Raw genomic sequence first — 14,035 nt, 5'->3', positions numbered from 1 at the left:
ACAGGCTCTCAGTAGGCCATGCGTAGCTGCTCCCCCACACCGTTTCCTTTACTAACTCTTACAACTGATATTTTTTGATGTTGCTTTGTCCAAAAAATGTATACACTTGATATCTGTAGCTATCCTTATCAAGTTGTATTTATTTTGGTATAATATTTTCTCTGTTTTTCTAAATTTTTTGAGATTTTTTTTTCTTGACTAAAATTGTTAGTATTGCTTGATTTTTACACTCAATTTGGTCTGCAGAATTCCTGCTGCATGTGTCATATCTACCATTGGTTGAGCAATGATCATCTTAAGAACTGAAACTTGGCCTGACCAGATTAAGTTTCATAAATTAATGACCTAAATTCTGAGAGTAACCTAATGATGACTTCAGTAATCTCAATCTGGAATGCACACATTCTTATCTAGGAATGGTTCATAGGTTGGCCACTCTGGAATGAGACATTGTTTACCGGCACTGGCCTACAGGAAGCCTGGATTAAGTATATTCTCTTCTATTTTACAAAGTCTTCTCTTTTTGTTAACATGCACCCATAAATTAGGTACATGTGATTGCCAGTTGTAGGAGTGGACTTAGTGACCACTATAGTATCTTTCATACTCATATGGCTGCATTATAAGCACTTCAGTGCATGAAGTGGCATCACTGCATCTAGTAAGTACCAATACTGCAATTTGTGGTATTTTAGCAAGTGCAATAGTAACTCCTGGTTTAAGCTTCAGTACCTCAGAGTGGTGAATATTGTGATAATGCAACATGGTGTTCTCTCATTGCCTGTCTATTGAGACATTTGCCCACACGAAATTTGTGTGGTGGAAAAAGTGTTATGTTGCTGCGTGAGCTGTAATCCTAATTCCTGTGAAAACTCCATTTGTAACCAAATTGGGATTACCAGCACTAACCTCCCCAAGCTATCAGAGGTGCAGAGAACCATCTTAAGTTTAGGAAAATGTTAGAAACATGGGTTATCTAATTCTAGTCTTGTTTCTGGTTTCTTTTGTCCATCAGATTTTTAGCGCCATGAGAACACTTTTGAGTTCTTTTGGGGTGCTTCATAAATAACCATGTAGCTAGATAGATAGTCCTTCCACCTGCTTTCTTTTGAGTTACTGACACCTATCATTCATCTTCTCTTGGTACTAAACAAAGACGTCATTGTGGCCAGCATCAGCTCTGGGAACTGAATGTCTTTTAAAGAAGACATGGAATACAAGGATGAATGCGAGCACCCCACACATTCAAGATCCATTTTTAAATCCCACAAGTATTCAGGAACTGTTACTACGACATGGCAATGAAAGAGAGCCAGTGCTGGTTAAACAATCCATTTTAGTACTCCTTCGGGTACATAATTATCTAGTGTAGTCATGATGTTAAAAATATTGCCTCAAGTTTCTTATATCAGTATTTCAGATTACAATATTTGAACAGTTTTGCTAGAACGCCAAGCAGCAGGGTTATACATATTTAAGCATGAACTCTTTTGGAGTTGAACCATTTCTGCATCCGTTTTTGAAGACCAGTATAAAATGTAAATATTTGGCAACTAGTGAATAATGAAAATAATTAGTGCTTTTAGCTTTGGCCCTCTTTATTGCTCTTGTCACGAATGATGTACGTTTTAGTGTCAGTTTAGCATTCTCTCCATGAAACGAGTCTATTTCAAGTTTGGTTAGTTAATTAAAATAACAATTGTACCATGGAAACACACATTTTATTGTGAATATCCTTTGTCGCTAGGAAATTGAAATACAATTAGGATTTACACATTAATAAAAAGACAATGCACAAGATTTACTCGCTATGCGGTATTACTAGTACAAAAATGTATTTTAGGTATGACAGGATATCCGAATATATGTTTTTTCATTTATTTTCCAATTACATAGGCTGTTTTGACATGTCTTGTTAAAATGCACATGATAATCAAATCGAAAACTAAAATCACAAGACCAGCTAACAGTGTTTTAAGTGGGTATGGTTATTAATTTAATTTATGTCTTAGGTTTGACTGTTTTGAAATTAGAATACAAATGTTTCCCTAATCAAAACAACTTACTATGAACGAACATTAGTTAATAAAAAGCGAAAATATAACACAAATACTAATTATAAGACATTTGTTTCCATTGCTAATTTGTTACCAACAAAATATTGAACTGTAATTTCGTCCTCTTTTTTTGCAGAAGAGAGAAGGAATGCTTCACCATCGACAAATCCAAGAGGAGATCACCGGGAACACAGAGTATGTCAACATTGTGCTTCCTGCAGGCTCTTAACGGGACACAGATGTTTTTCTAAAATTCAGCCATTTGATGATATTTAGTTTTCATTATCCAGGTTCCTGTGGGGATCACGCGTCAAGCAGTGATTGCTGCTTAGCCTTTATGTCAGATGAAAACATACATCACAGAAATTATGAAAGAAAAGAGACACTGCTGGGTGAAAAGTGGGGCACTCGGAATTTATTTCGGTAGAATCCTTTAATAATTTCTAATTGTGTGGTGTTTTTTTTTTATTTCTAATTTCCCAACAAGGAATTGCTATAGACATATTTAATTTAATGTAAACCTTAGGATTTTTCAGACCATTTTTGTATTGCTTCTCGAGCACTTTGATGAAGAGCCACCTTTGTATTAACTATGGGCTTCCACCTGAGCACATTTAAAGCATTATAGAAATTGTAGGATGACCACATGGATGGAATTTTCAAGGTTATTTACCTTTTTTAGGTCGAAGCCTAAAATATAGCAAAGCTGTCTGGTTGTGAAAAGACTCAGTTTGGGAATTCTGAAAGCTTCTCAGGGAATGCATTCCACTCATTGCTTACCATTGGTGTGTAACTCACATTTGTTGGCTTTCTGTTTGCTGGATTTATTTGTTTTAGGTTGTTCCGCATGACTTTGTCCCTCCCGTGCAGCAAGTCCTGGTCACCATCGCTCCTTGTATTCTTCCACCAGTGCTCCCTTTCTGCAAAACGACCTTTACATTTTGTTCTTATCTTGTAACATTTGCTGTGCGTTCAAAGATAGAGGTCAAATGTCAGACTCTGTCTTCCAAGGGAGCTTGATGTTTACTTTTCTTTCTCTGATTTCATAGTGAGAGCATTTATGTGACAGTCTTGCTTGGTACTGAGGAAAAAATATGTTTTTTTTCTAGCATACAACAACATTTAAATGTCTGTGAATGAACTGTGCAAATTCAGAATATATCAGAATTGAGGCACAAATTAAGCACATTTTCTGAAATTCTTAAGTGTGTTGGAAGCAAATAATTTAATATGATCAAAACAAATTAGCACACTAGGTGATACCATTTCCACACATCATCATTTGTGCACTGTATAGTTTTATAAGTAAAACTGTGTGTGCAAACATAATGGTCATTTCAATTGAAAATATGTTGCCTATACTGTAGTTGCAGTTTGCTAAAACACCATGCATACTCCACTCTAATCCAGGCCACTCTAAGACACTCCACTTCACCATAGTCCACTCTACATGACTTTACTCTAGGCCACTCTATGCCACTCCACTCTGCAACAACTCCACTCTACAACACTCCACAATACTCTATGACCCGCTACTCCACTCTGACACTCCATTTACCCCCTCTATGCCACTCTGCTTTCATCCACTCTGTGCCTCTTTACTCTATACTCTATTCTACTCCACGTCACTCTACACCACAGGTCTGCCTCATTCCATGACTCTGGTCCACTCAAACTCTGCTGCACTTAGACTCTACTCTACAACTCTGCTCTACTCTATGCCACTCCACAACACTGTACCCTATGCCACTCTACCTTAGGCCACTCGTCACCGCTCCACTCTATGCCACTCTGACACTGTACTTTATTAAACTTTACTCCACTCTACGCCCCCTCACTGTACACCCCCTAACTCTATGTCACAGCACTCCATGACACTCCATTCCATGCCACTCCACTCTTTGCCACTTCTCTCTATGACACTCTCCTTCATGCTACTGTCCTTTATGCCACTAACTTTTAGCCATGCTGAGCAGCAGCAATGCAGTGCTTTTAATGTGATGTTCTATTTCTAGACACCCCCAGGCCCCGAGAAACCAAGACAAGATCATTGAGATCTTTCTGAAGGTTAAACATGAATGTGGTGGAGGGGGGTATACTTCCAGCACAGGAGGGAATTAAATTCTGAAACAAGGTACTTGAATGTAAAATATCACAACTTCCTTGTTTTTCACATATGGATCACTACCTTTCACATTTAAATCTGGGTGTCTTCCCATTTGTGCTGCTTTTATCAGTGCAAGGTGCGTTTGGACTTGACTTTTAGGGAGGTTTCTAATAAGGCCTATCTACAGAAGAAAACATTTATCAAAAGCATACCATCATGTTTCAAAGGTACTGACTGGCGCAAAATAGAGGATCATAAAGAAATACATTAAATCTCTGTTTAGTTATTTCGGTAGACAATACAGACAAGTAAAAATGTGACAGAAGATCATTCCTATTGCATGAGGGTTATGGTTCAGAAAAGCAGAACAACCTATACATCTATGTAACTAAACTACACAGGCCAGTGGATTTGTCCAAACTAGTTATCTATAAATTAAGGATGATTGGGGGTACTTTTCTACACTGCACAATAGGAGGTATGCTGCCACAAAGCAGACTTTCTTTGAGGCTTACGCTTTGCCAGCGATCTGTGACATATTTTGTTACAAGTATTATTACACAAATAGATGACCATCTATTTGCTTTAGATTAATTGAAAGCTATGGTACAAAGATTCACTTCAGGAGGGTTTTTCAAGGTTAACGTCTTCACACCAGTTTAGGAAAAGAAGGATGTTGCAGGAAATATTACGATATAGCAAAGTCCCTGTATTAATGGAAGGAAGAGATGCTATTGAATTCAAGGAGAACACTTATACCTCGTAACAGGATTGCATGCAATGCTTTGTAAATCTATCTCTTTTTCTTAGCACACATCTTCTTTCTGCAACCCTTGTTAAGAAAAAATGGTCCAAGTTTGCAGCTGAACGAAATTCTACAATACCTGAAACAAATTATGGTTCTAGAATGTACACTATTACAGGTGGTTAAGTAACAATATATGGTGTCGAGCCTCAAAGGCTACCTCTGATCTTATTGCTAGTTTCATAGAAAAAATGCCTCTTCATTCACAGTAGTTATTCTTCACTGTAGCCAAAAAGAGATAACCATGATTAGTTGTGCATTAATGCATCACTGAATTTAAGAAAAATACATTTATTTAATTTAAATACCTTACTCCAGTTTCTATTTTTTTTTCATTACAGGGCATTATCTGGAAGACATGGTAAGTATCACATGAGCTTAAATGTGTACGATTGTTTTAGGGGAACCATAAACTAATTTAATAGCATGTGAGACGTTTGTGCAGGGGATTTTAGCATGGTGCAGTGGTGCTTTTGACTGGTATGAGACAATAAATATGAATTGAGGACTCTGTCTATCTACAGTTCAGATACACGTCACAGTAGTGCTAGTGACCACGTGCTGCTAAAGTCAGCTGCTTGAAATTTCCACATCCATAGATCTATTGCTCCGTCTACTAGAACCCTGATTTAATCTGAAGTTCAGTGTCAGGTTCAAGTATTTATGATGTCCTATATAACGTAATGCTATTACCCTCCACTGTTCTGTAATCTATGTCATATTTGATGTTCCAGGGGTTGGTCATCAGTGCCCACTGGAGATGCTTTCAGTGAGTAGCTAGTATTGCCTAACCAGAAGCCTTCAATCTGTAGGACTTTTCCAATGAGACAAGTGGCAGTGAACTTCTTTTAATTGTGCTGTTGTATATCTTCTTCAGTTGGCTCCCGGTTATCTTATATAGACTGTTCCCTTCACTTTCTGTATTTCACCTGGTATTTATGCAGAGTTCGTTGTGTTTTCTGAATCCTACAGGGGTTTAGTTTTGTTACTTCTCCGAGGTAAAGTTATTTGCTGTCCTATTGCATTAGGCTGGAACAGAAGACGTGGCCTGTGTAGTTCAGTTGCAGCATTTAAATAATATGTGGGGAGCTCAAATGCTGTTCATAAATTATGAATGATTTCAGTACACGTGAGAGAGCTGAACATTGTCAAACTGCCACTAAGGGGTGTCGTTTTTGAGTTGTTTTCGTGTTATTCTGGCTTTAATAATTGTGCATTTCAAATAGTATCTAAGTTACTCATGTTGAAGTACAAAAAATGATTTCTAGATGTTCCTCTTCTCGGTTATTCACCACATACTCATGCATACTATAATGCACAGGTCAAAGAATGGGTTGAAGTGGGGTTGGGTTATTCATTTCTAACGTACTGTATTCTCCTGTGGAAAGCTGCAGGGGGGTGTTCTTATAAGCAGTAACCAAAACATGGTTTTCAATTTCAAGATGATGGTAGCATACACAGTAAATATGAAAATTACACTAGGTTTGTATTTACCAAAGGAAGGGGGAGGACTGCTGCTGGGAACATGCAACTTGTCGACATTTTATAGGTAGGTTTCGTGACTCCACCCCTAAAAGGTTTGCCAAAGTCACCTGGTCAAGTGATCTTGCTTTTGAAACTCACGTCCCCGAAGGTGCGTGATGCCTTCACAGGAGGTCTATTGTGGAAACCTCATTTGTTGTTTCTTACTCAGATAAAAGGACTCCGAGGGCCCATACCTTAATGGCTAAAATTGTACAAGCACTTGATATTAGTGATCGGGCAGCATGTAGATGTCTGTTGTGCAGTACCGCACTTTGGACCTTTTGGTCTTTATTCCCATCTGTTCATGCCCCTGGCATTTCTGAACGCAGCACATTTAACATCTGTGTGTTGGGTGGTGGTAGATTTATTTGAGCATTTATGGTGTTATAAGGTATCTCTCAGTAATTTTGAATCTACTACTGGCGGTAGAACCGATGGCAAATAAGGTACTAACTATTACCATACAGGTAAACGGCATTATCTCCTTTCCAAGTTTAGTTGAAATTGATTTGGGTGGAAATATAACTTTTCACCCGATAAATATTACAAGTAATGTACTCATATTACATGTATTACTGGACCAGATGTTTGAATGACATCTCTCTACGTCAAATCTGATAGAAGATGTTCTGGTGATATGGTCTATACTATGAGAACTGCCTGCTAAAATCGGTTCAGAATAATACGTTTACTTCATAGACTCTCTCTTAGTGGAAGTCTCAAAATGCCAAGCTAATTTTACATCTCAGAATTCCTGATTATCATTGAATCATAGTTTCTGGTGCAAATTACTGCATTAGAATCCCTGTTGCATTCAGACTGAGGGTCACATGTTTTTTTCTTCAATAAAATGGACAGATACACTAATTCTTTTCATCTCGTGTGACAGCGTAATCTTTAAAGTAAACAAAAATCCACAGCTTTTAATTTGAAATGTTTAGGGTTGTAAAATGTTTAACGTTTTGCCGTTCGGTAGTAATTATTGTTAATAAAAATAGGATATTACAATTTATCACATGCACTTTTTGCACAGCCTCCGTCGGTTTTTAACCGTAGTAAATTATAGATACAGTGGTATCTGCATATAACTCTCATACTCTCATACAGTGGTATCTGCATACCACTCTCATATTCCCAATCAGTCAGCACATCAGGTTATTTTACATGATGTAAACTCTTTACTTTAAATGATACCTTCAGTATTAAAGTCGGTATGCACAGTCTGTCTATGACTACACCTTCACTACTCTACAGTCCTGCCTCTAGAATCCCTCAATCATGCAAATTATATGTGTATTCTGGTAAACACCAGGTTAATTAATACTGCTAATATTTAAAAGCGGAAAATACCTGGTAAATACCAGGACAGAGAGATTTTTGTGCAGTTTGCTAGTGGTTAGTGTAATCATTCCAAGATGGCTTCCATATGTGCACCTAAGAAAACGTGCAGAAGCCTTTGTGGAATGGTTCTTCATGAGCTGAAAGAAAAATCATTCCAATATGGCCACTCCATTTGTGCACATAAATCCACAGTGGCAGTGTTAAATTATTTTCTTAACACAAAAGTAAAATCCTTAAAAAATGAAATGAAAAATCATTCCATGATGTTCACCATGTGTACACAACTCCCATTTTGGAATTATTTTTGTCTGCAATGCCACTTAGTAGCAAAGGTTGTTCTTTTGTTTTAAAAGAAATCATTCTAAAATAGCCAGCACACACGTGTGCAGATGCACAGCAGTGATGTAGTGAAAAAACAAGCACTGGCAAAGTGAGTACGAATGTCCCCAGGGTCAAGGGCAAGATCTATTAGCTTTGTCATTCATTGTATATACAGTGGTAGGATAGCTGATAAACCAGTACTTTGTTATTAAACACTCTCCTTCTATTAATATATATGTTGTCTCAATATCCTGTATTGATGCCTTGACACTTAAGGCCTCATTACGACCCTGGCGGTCTAAAACTTCAGTAAACCAACAGTTATTTCTGATACCAATGTATAGCAAGAGTACCTGACTGATGCTCTTGACCTGTGGTCTCCTGAATGTTAGGACATTCATATTTCTGAGGGTCACAACATAGATCCTTGATACTTCTCAAAAGTGACTAAGTTGCCTACTCGTTTTTTTTTTTTTTTTGCTGCTTTCTTCTGAATAGTACCTATCCACAATGCTCTGTTTTATTAGGAACACAGTCTACCCACCTCAGGTCACCATGGGACATGCAGACTGTAAATGACAGCGAACAGAATATGCTCACTGGAACTAGGAAAGAGATGTGTTAGAACTTGAAAGCACAGACAGCAGTCTAGACATTGTAGAGCCAATGAGCATCAAGTTGAAAGTGAGACTCTGAAGCAGCTAACTTATCATGGAACAGTACAGAGCAAAATTTGGCCTTTGGACAAAAACACAGCATAACAGAGTTGCAATAGGAAAGCTAGTGATCTGGAGCAAGAAAGGAGAAGGGTTGTACCAGAGCCAGAGTCAAAAAAATTAAGACTACCAGAGGATGCAGGGTAGCCTAGGAACAGAAAACACTAGAAAATCATAACAAGAGGAACCTGCATCAATACACGTTTGTAAATAGAGAACTGGAATGTCAGCTGTGTGGGCTAGCAATATTGAAAGGGCCTGGCCTTGTCACAGACCATCGACAAATGGGTTTACCGTGCATGTCACCATCCCTCATATGCAAGTCCAAATGGCTTACATAGGTGCTCTTGAGGATGCAACCAAGGAAAAAGACATCAATGGGGTGTTGAGGTTAAAGTGGTGGTAAGGCTTCGGACACTTATCTCTATGAATTCCCATGACCCCTGGAGAAAGAGGAAAGGGAATTTATTAGTTCAACCACACTGTCTTTCTTGCATTTTTCCTACGTTGTGTGGGATGGCTCATGTTGAAACATTTTAAAGGAGCCCCACTCCTTCTTCTCCTTCTTGCAAGGTAAAAAGAGAAATGGACTCATGTTAGAACACATTTTTATTTTTTTTATTTTTTTTCCAGATTTTGAGAGTGTGCATTTTTTAAAACAAAGTCCTTCTGCTTTTTCGTGCAGTGTTCGGTCCTGACCTGGGCATGTTTGTGTGCAAGTGGACTCTGCCTGGTTAAGGGTAGTGCCATTATTGTTTCCCATGGCGTAGGAGAGATAGAAACGGAGATCACCGGGGTCTGCCAGCTGATTCAGACCCAACCAGGGGTGCAAGCCCTGAGGCTCCAGACCCTTCAGGGGACGTAGTAGGCACCCCAATTCAGTCCAAGGACAAAGATTATCTGTGAGCGCTCGTGGCAAGCAGAAGGAATGGGCGACACGTGAGGGAGGGTGTGGGAGGTGGGGGAATTAAAATTAAATTAAAACTAATTTAAAATAAAACACTTATCTTAAGGCCACACACCACTCTACTCTTAAGCCTCCTTGTTGCAGACAGGCTTCCAGCCTGCCCTGCGGTCAATCCATTGGCGGCTGGAACGCCCAGCCAGGTTGCTCCCAGGCAGACTGGGAGCCTGTGCAGGCTCTGTGCAGGCTGTCTGCAGCACGGCAACTGTGTTGCTGGGCTGGAGAGAGCCTACTGCGCATGTGTCTTTGGCCAGCCCGAGACGGCCGGCCAAACACACATGCCCCTCACTGCTCACCTCCCCCTTACCACCCTACCATTTTACCAAACAATGATAATGAACACAGTTTATTATCGTTGTTTACTAAAAGGTTTGCAGCTGTTGCTGCTGGTGGTGGGGGAATACGTGACTCCGCCCTAATGGAGGAGCTGACCCTGGAGATATGGGAGGCCCCTCTTCGCAATCTGTAGGGTGGCCCCATCATTTTGTTTTATGCTACTGGACCCAACTAAACAAAAGAGTGGAGTCCCCAGCGGAATATGAGCAACACCGTGTGACACTCCCATAAATGCATGTAAGAGATTAATTTAAATAAAGTTTGAGTTTTTCTAAGGTTTTTCAATGGTTTCAATGTCAAGAGTGTGAGTTTACACATCTAGAGGCAGGGTGGCACAGCTTAAGAGGGGCTTAATATCACTGGTGCTCAATTTCTTTTTGTGACAGTCTGAGCAAATGAACACCAAGTCAGTATTGTTCTCCTACAACACAAGAAAAAGTCCCTACATCTCAGGGGTTTGATCACTGTTTTCTTCAAACTGGGCAGACCTCTGGTAGGGTCAGGCCATTGAGTCTTGGTATGTACATTTGCTCCTCTACTAAACAATTGGCGAGGAAGGAACATCACTCCCACAGTAGTATCGTAAAATACCAGCTTTGTTCTACTTATATCATAGTATGTTCATGCAACATACTATCGTTAAGGAGGAACTGTGTGGGTTGATAACTTTTGCAATGACGACGTACACATTTCTTTTATGCGATGCACAGGTGTGTTTTCATAATTATCGATTTTGGGTAATCGAAAACAATTTAAGCTGATTCAATTTGGTGACTGAATATTAATCCGCTTTGGAAGAATGAAACTAATACAAACAATTTATCTTTGATGCAGAGCGGGATGCTTTCGATACTCTTTTCGATCACGCCCCAGACAAGCTGAACGTTGTGAAAAAGGTTAGCATTTCTTTTGCTTGAAAATGTAAGTGTGGCGTGAATTAGGACTTTTTATTCTGTTTAATTTTTAAAAATGTAATCCATTTTACGTTCTATTTTTAGAATATTCATATTTTTGTTTTCAAAACACATTTGGAATTGCACCTAGTTCAAGTTATATGCCAACTTGCTTGCTAGTTTGGCGTTATCTTTTTAACAGGTGTCTTACAGTTCACATTTCACGCTTCATTCTTATATTAATGTCTCAAGGAACAGATCTCAAAACATTGCTAATATTTCCGCTTCAAAATTAATTACTGCGTTAGGCATTTTGTCACGATCTTGTAAATGTTTCCCAAAACGTCACATAATATGCAGCGCACTGTTACTTCCCAGCTAGGGTCGCACATACATATTTCCTAATGGGTTGTTCACATTTGAAACACCTGATTTTCAAATAAATCTACTATGAGCTGTATCCACATTTAGTAGGTTTTATTTACTGCCCTTGCTAGGGCAATTAATTCACAGATCGAAGCTTAATGATGTTCCATTCTTCTATTGCCATCGAAGTCCCGACCTTTTAGGTTTCACATTTCCGTTTCCATTGGTCAGTTGGGCAAAGCATGGCCACCGAATAAATATCGTTTCCCTTCCTCGGACTCCTAAAACCAGATCAGAACCTTGGTTTCAACAAACATGCAACACTTCTTTTCTTAATGTATGCAATTATGTGTCATTGTGGACATCCGGACAACCTGACCGAAGTGAACTCTTTGGTGAGCTGACGCTCCTTGGCCTGCTACGTCTTTCACCTCAACTGCTCTATCCTTGATTGAGGGGGTTTCCTTGGATTCCGTTAATGGAACTGACAATAACCGTTCTGTATAAAGGCTATCTGCTGACATACAGCCACTGTCCAATTCTGAATTAAGTGCTTAATGCACGCAAAGCATGAAAAGAACCACAAATTGGTTTCTGACTTGAGTGCCTCTTCAGTACTTCATGATTTTTACCATTCCAAGCTCACCAGGGGCCAATATATCAGGCTTGGAGTTAGACAAAATAAATGAATTCACCATTGATGTGTTCGGCCAGCACAATCTCCCTCCTTCAGTGCGGTACTGTGTAACTGTCCTGCGTTAAGAATATTCACAATTTGTGCCGTTATTTATGCTTTGGTGAATGTCAACGGATCACCAGGGACAGAAGCTTACTTTAGAAAGCAGACATTTGTCCTTGCTGTTTGTACCATAATGTGTCAATTATCTCTCCCATTGAGGAAAAAACTCACAGTGTAGGTGAGGCAGAATAACTATCCCCCATGGAAATGAGGAACTTGGTCCCAAGACAGTGCTCAACTGCCCCACCCATTTATCACAACACATCCCCACATTTTTATTCAGAAATGGTGGCACTTATCCTGTGTTGATAACAGCCGAGTGAAAAGTCACAATCATGAGCTAAATATCATAGATAACACACTGCATGTTTAACAGACCCCAAAGTATTTCAATTTCTTTTTGCGGGGTATGAATGCATATTTTACTTTGATTGTTTTTTGGGGGCGGGTTTGGATTGAGGACGTCCTTGGGACTTGTGTATGCATTTGTGATTGTTGGAGTCAACCACAGTAATAGTTGCCTTTGTAGAACATGCGCTGACTGAATATTTCCAAAATATACTTATGTATAATAATCAAGTACTATGTATACTGAAAAATATAGTGGACTCTTGTGAAAATGGTGGTCTATGCACGTGATCTACGGGTGTTTAATTCCTTTCTAGAGCTGCTGTGTTCTTCTGTACGTGTGCGTAGGTCCTGGAAGTTAAGAACATTTCTTCTACCTAACTATAAGATTAAGGGAGTCAAGACAATAACATTCTTTAATATATCTGGCAACATTTTTCCCATGCATAGCATTTAACACCTCACTTGTATTACAAATGAATAAAAGCATAAGACAAACTATGCTTTAAACTCAGTGATTGTAGATGGTTTACCAGAGTGAGAATCATCCAATGTGCTAAGGATATTGCACCCACATGTTATTAAAAATAAGAAAACTTACTTCATTGCATAATGAACAAATATAATAGATTTACAGCTATGTTTACAGTAAATGCATGATATATTTTTTTTTCAGACATTAATTACCTTTGTGAACAAGCATCTAAATAAACTGAATTTGGAAGTCACAGAATTGGAAACCCAGGTAAGTTATGGAAAATGACGTAACACAGTGACTTTAACAACATACGGCCATTACGATAATTCAGAAAAGCATTGAACAATGGAGGAACATTGGCAGCTAGATAAGGTTGGCACATCTATCTGTGGGATGTACTTTGTTTCCAAGGTTCACAAGGAGGGTATTTAAATACAGGAGACTGCCTTAAGATTTTGCGAATAAAAGGGTATCACCATTCAATAGCGTGACATAAATATTGAGGCAGCAAAACATGTGGTCTTAATAATATTGTGATGACAATGAAAAATGCATTGCTGATGATCAGGCCCTTTTTCTATAAAATACTATTTGCTCAATCCACTTCTGCACCTATAGATGTATGTCTACATGCAGGTGCAGATTTACTACTTTTTGCTATTTACAACTTTCCCAGCAGTATTCCTGGAAAGCTGCACCAACCATAGGTTTTAAGGTCTATGTCTCAGAATGTTCGGTGACTAACCTCAGGGACTCCTATTCTCCTTGTATTGCATCCTCCATACAAAAAAAAGTCCTCACAGGGACAATTAATCCCCTGTGCAAATGTATTCTTTTTGTATCCATGGGGTACAATTTGGCAGTCTGGAGAAAGCTTTTCCCCTATGTCACCAAACATTTGTAAGGTGATCCATTCTCCTTACCGCTCCCTGGAAGGGGAGTTATTATTAACCCTTGGCTGGAAAAAATCTCTTACCATATCAAGGGTGGAAAGCAGTCAAAATGCACATATATATCCATGTTTGTGGGAGTTCCCAAAC

At 38.9% G+C, this 14,035-nt stretch overlaps 1 protein-coding gene across 1 annotated transcript in view; it reads left to right on the top strand.

The window, feature by feature from the left end:
- PARVA (parvin alpha) overlaps positions 1-14,035 on the top strand; it is a 196,507-nt gene that overhangs the window by 168,781 nt on the left and 13,691 nt on the right. The window contains exons 7-10 of the mRNA XM_069223585.1: positions 2,194-2,252; positions 5,311-5,330; positions 11,006-11,067; positions 13,194-13,262. Coding sequence (XP_069079686.1) covers positions 2,194-2,252; positions 5,311-5,330; positions 11,006-11,067; positions 13,194-13,262 — 210 coding nt within the window. The remainder of the gene's footprint in view (positions 1-2,193; positions 2,253-5,310; positions 5,331-11,005; positions 11,068-13,193; positions 13,263-14,035) is intronic.

Source organism: Pleurodeles waltl, chromosome 3_1, assembly GCF_031143425.1.
Source record: "Pleurodeles waltl isolate 20211129_DDA chromosome 3_1, aPleWal1.hap1.20221129, whole genome shotgun sequence".
NCBI classification, from domain to species: Eukaryota; Metazoa; Chordata; class Amphibia; order Caudata; family Salamandridae; genus Pleurodeles; species Pleurodeles waltl.
This window is presented reverse-complemented; position numbering and strand designations above follow the sequence as displayed.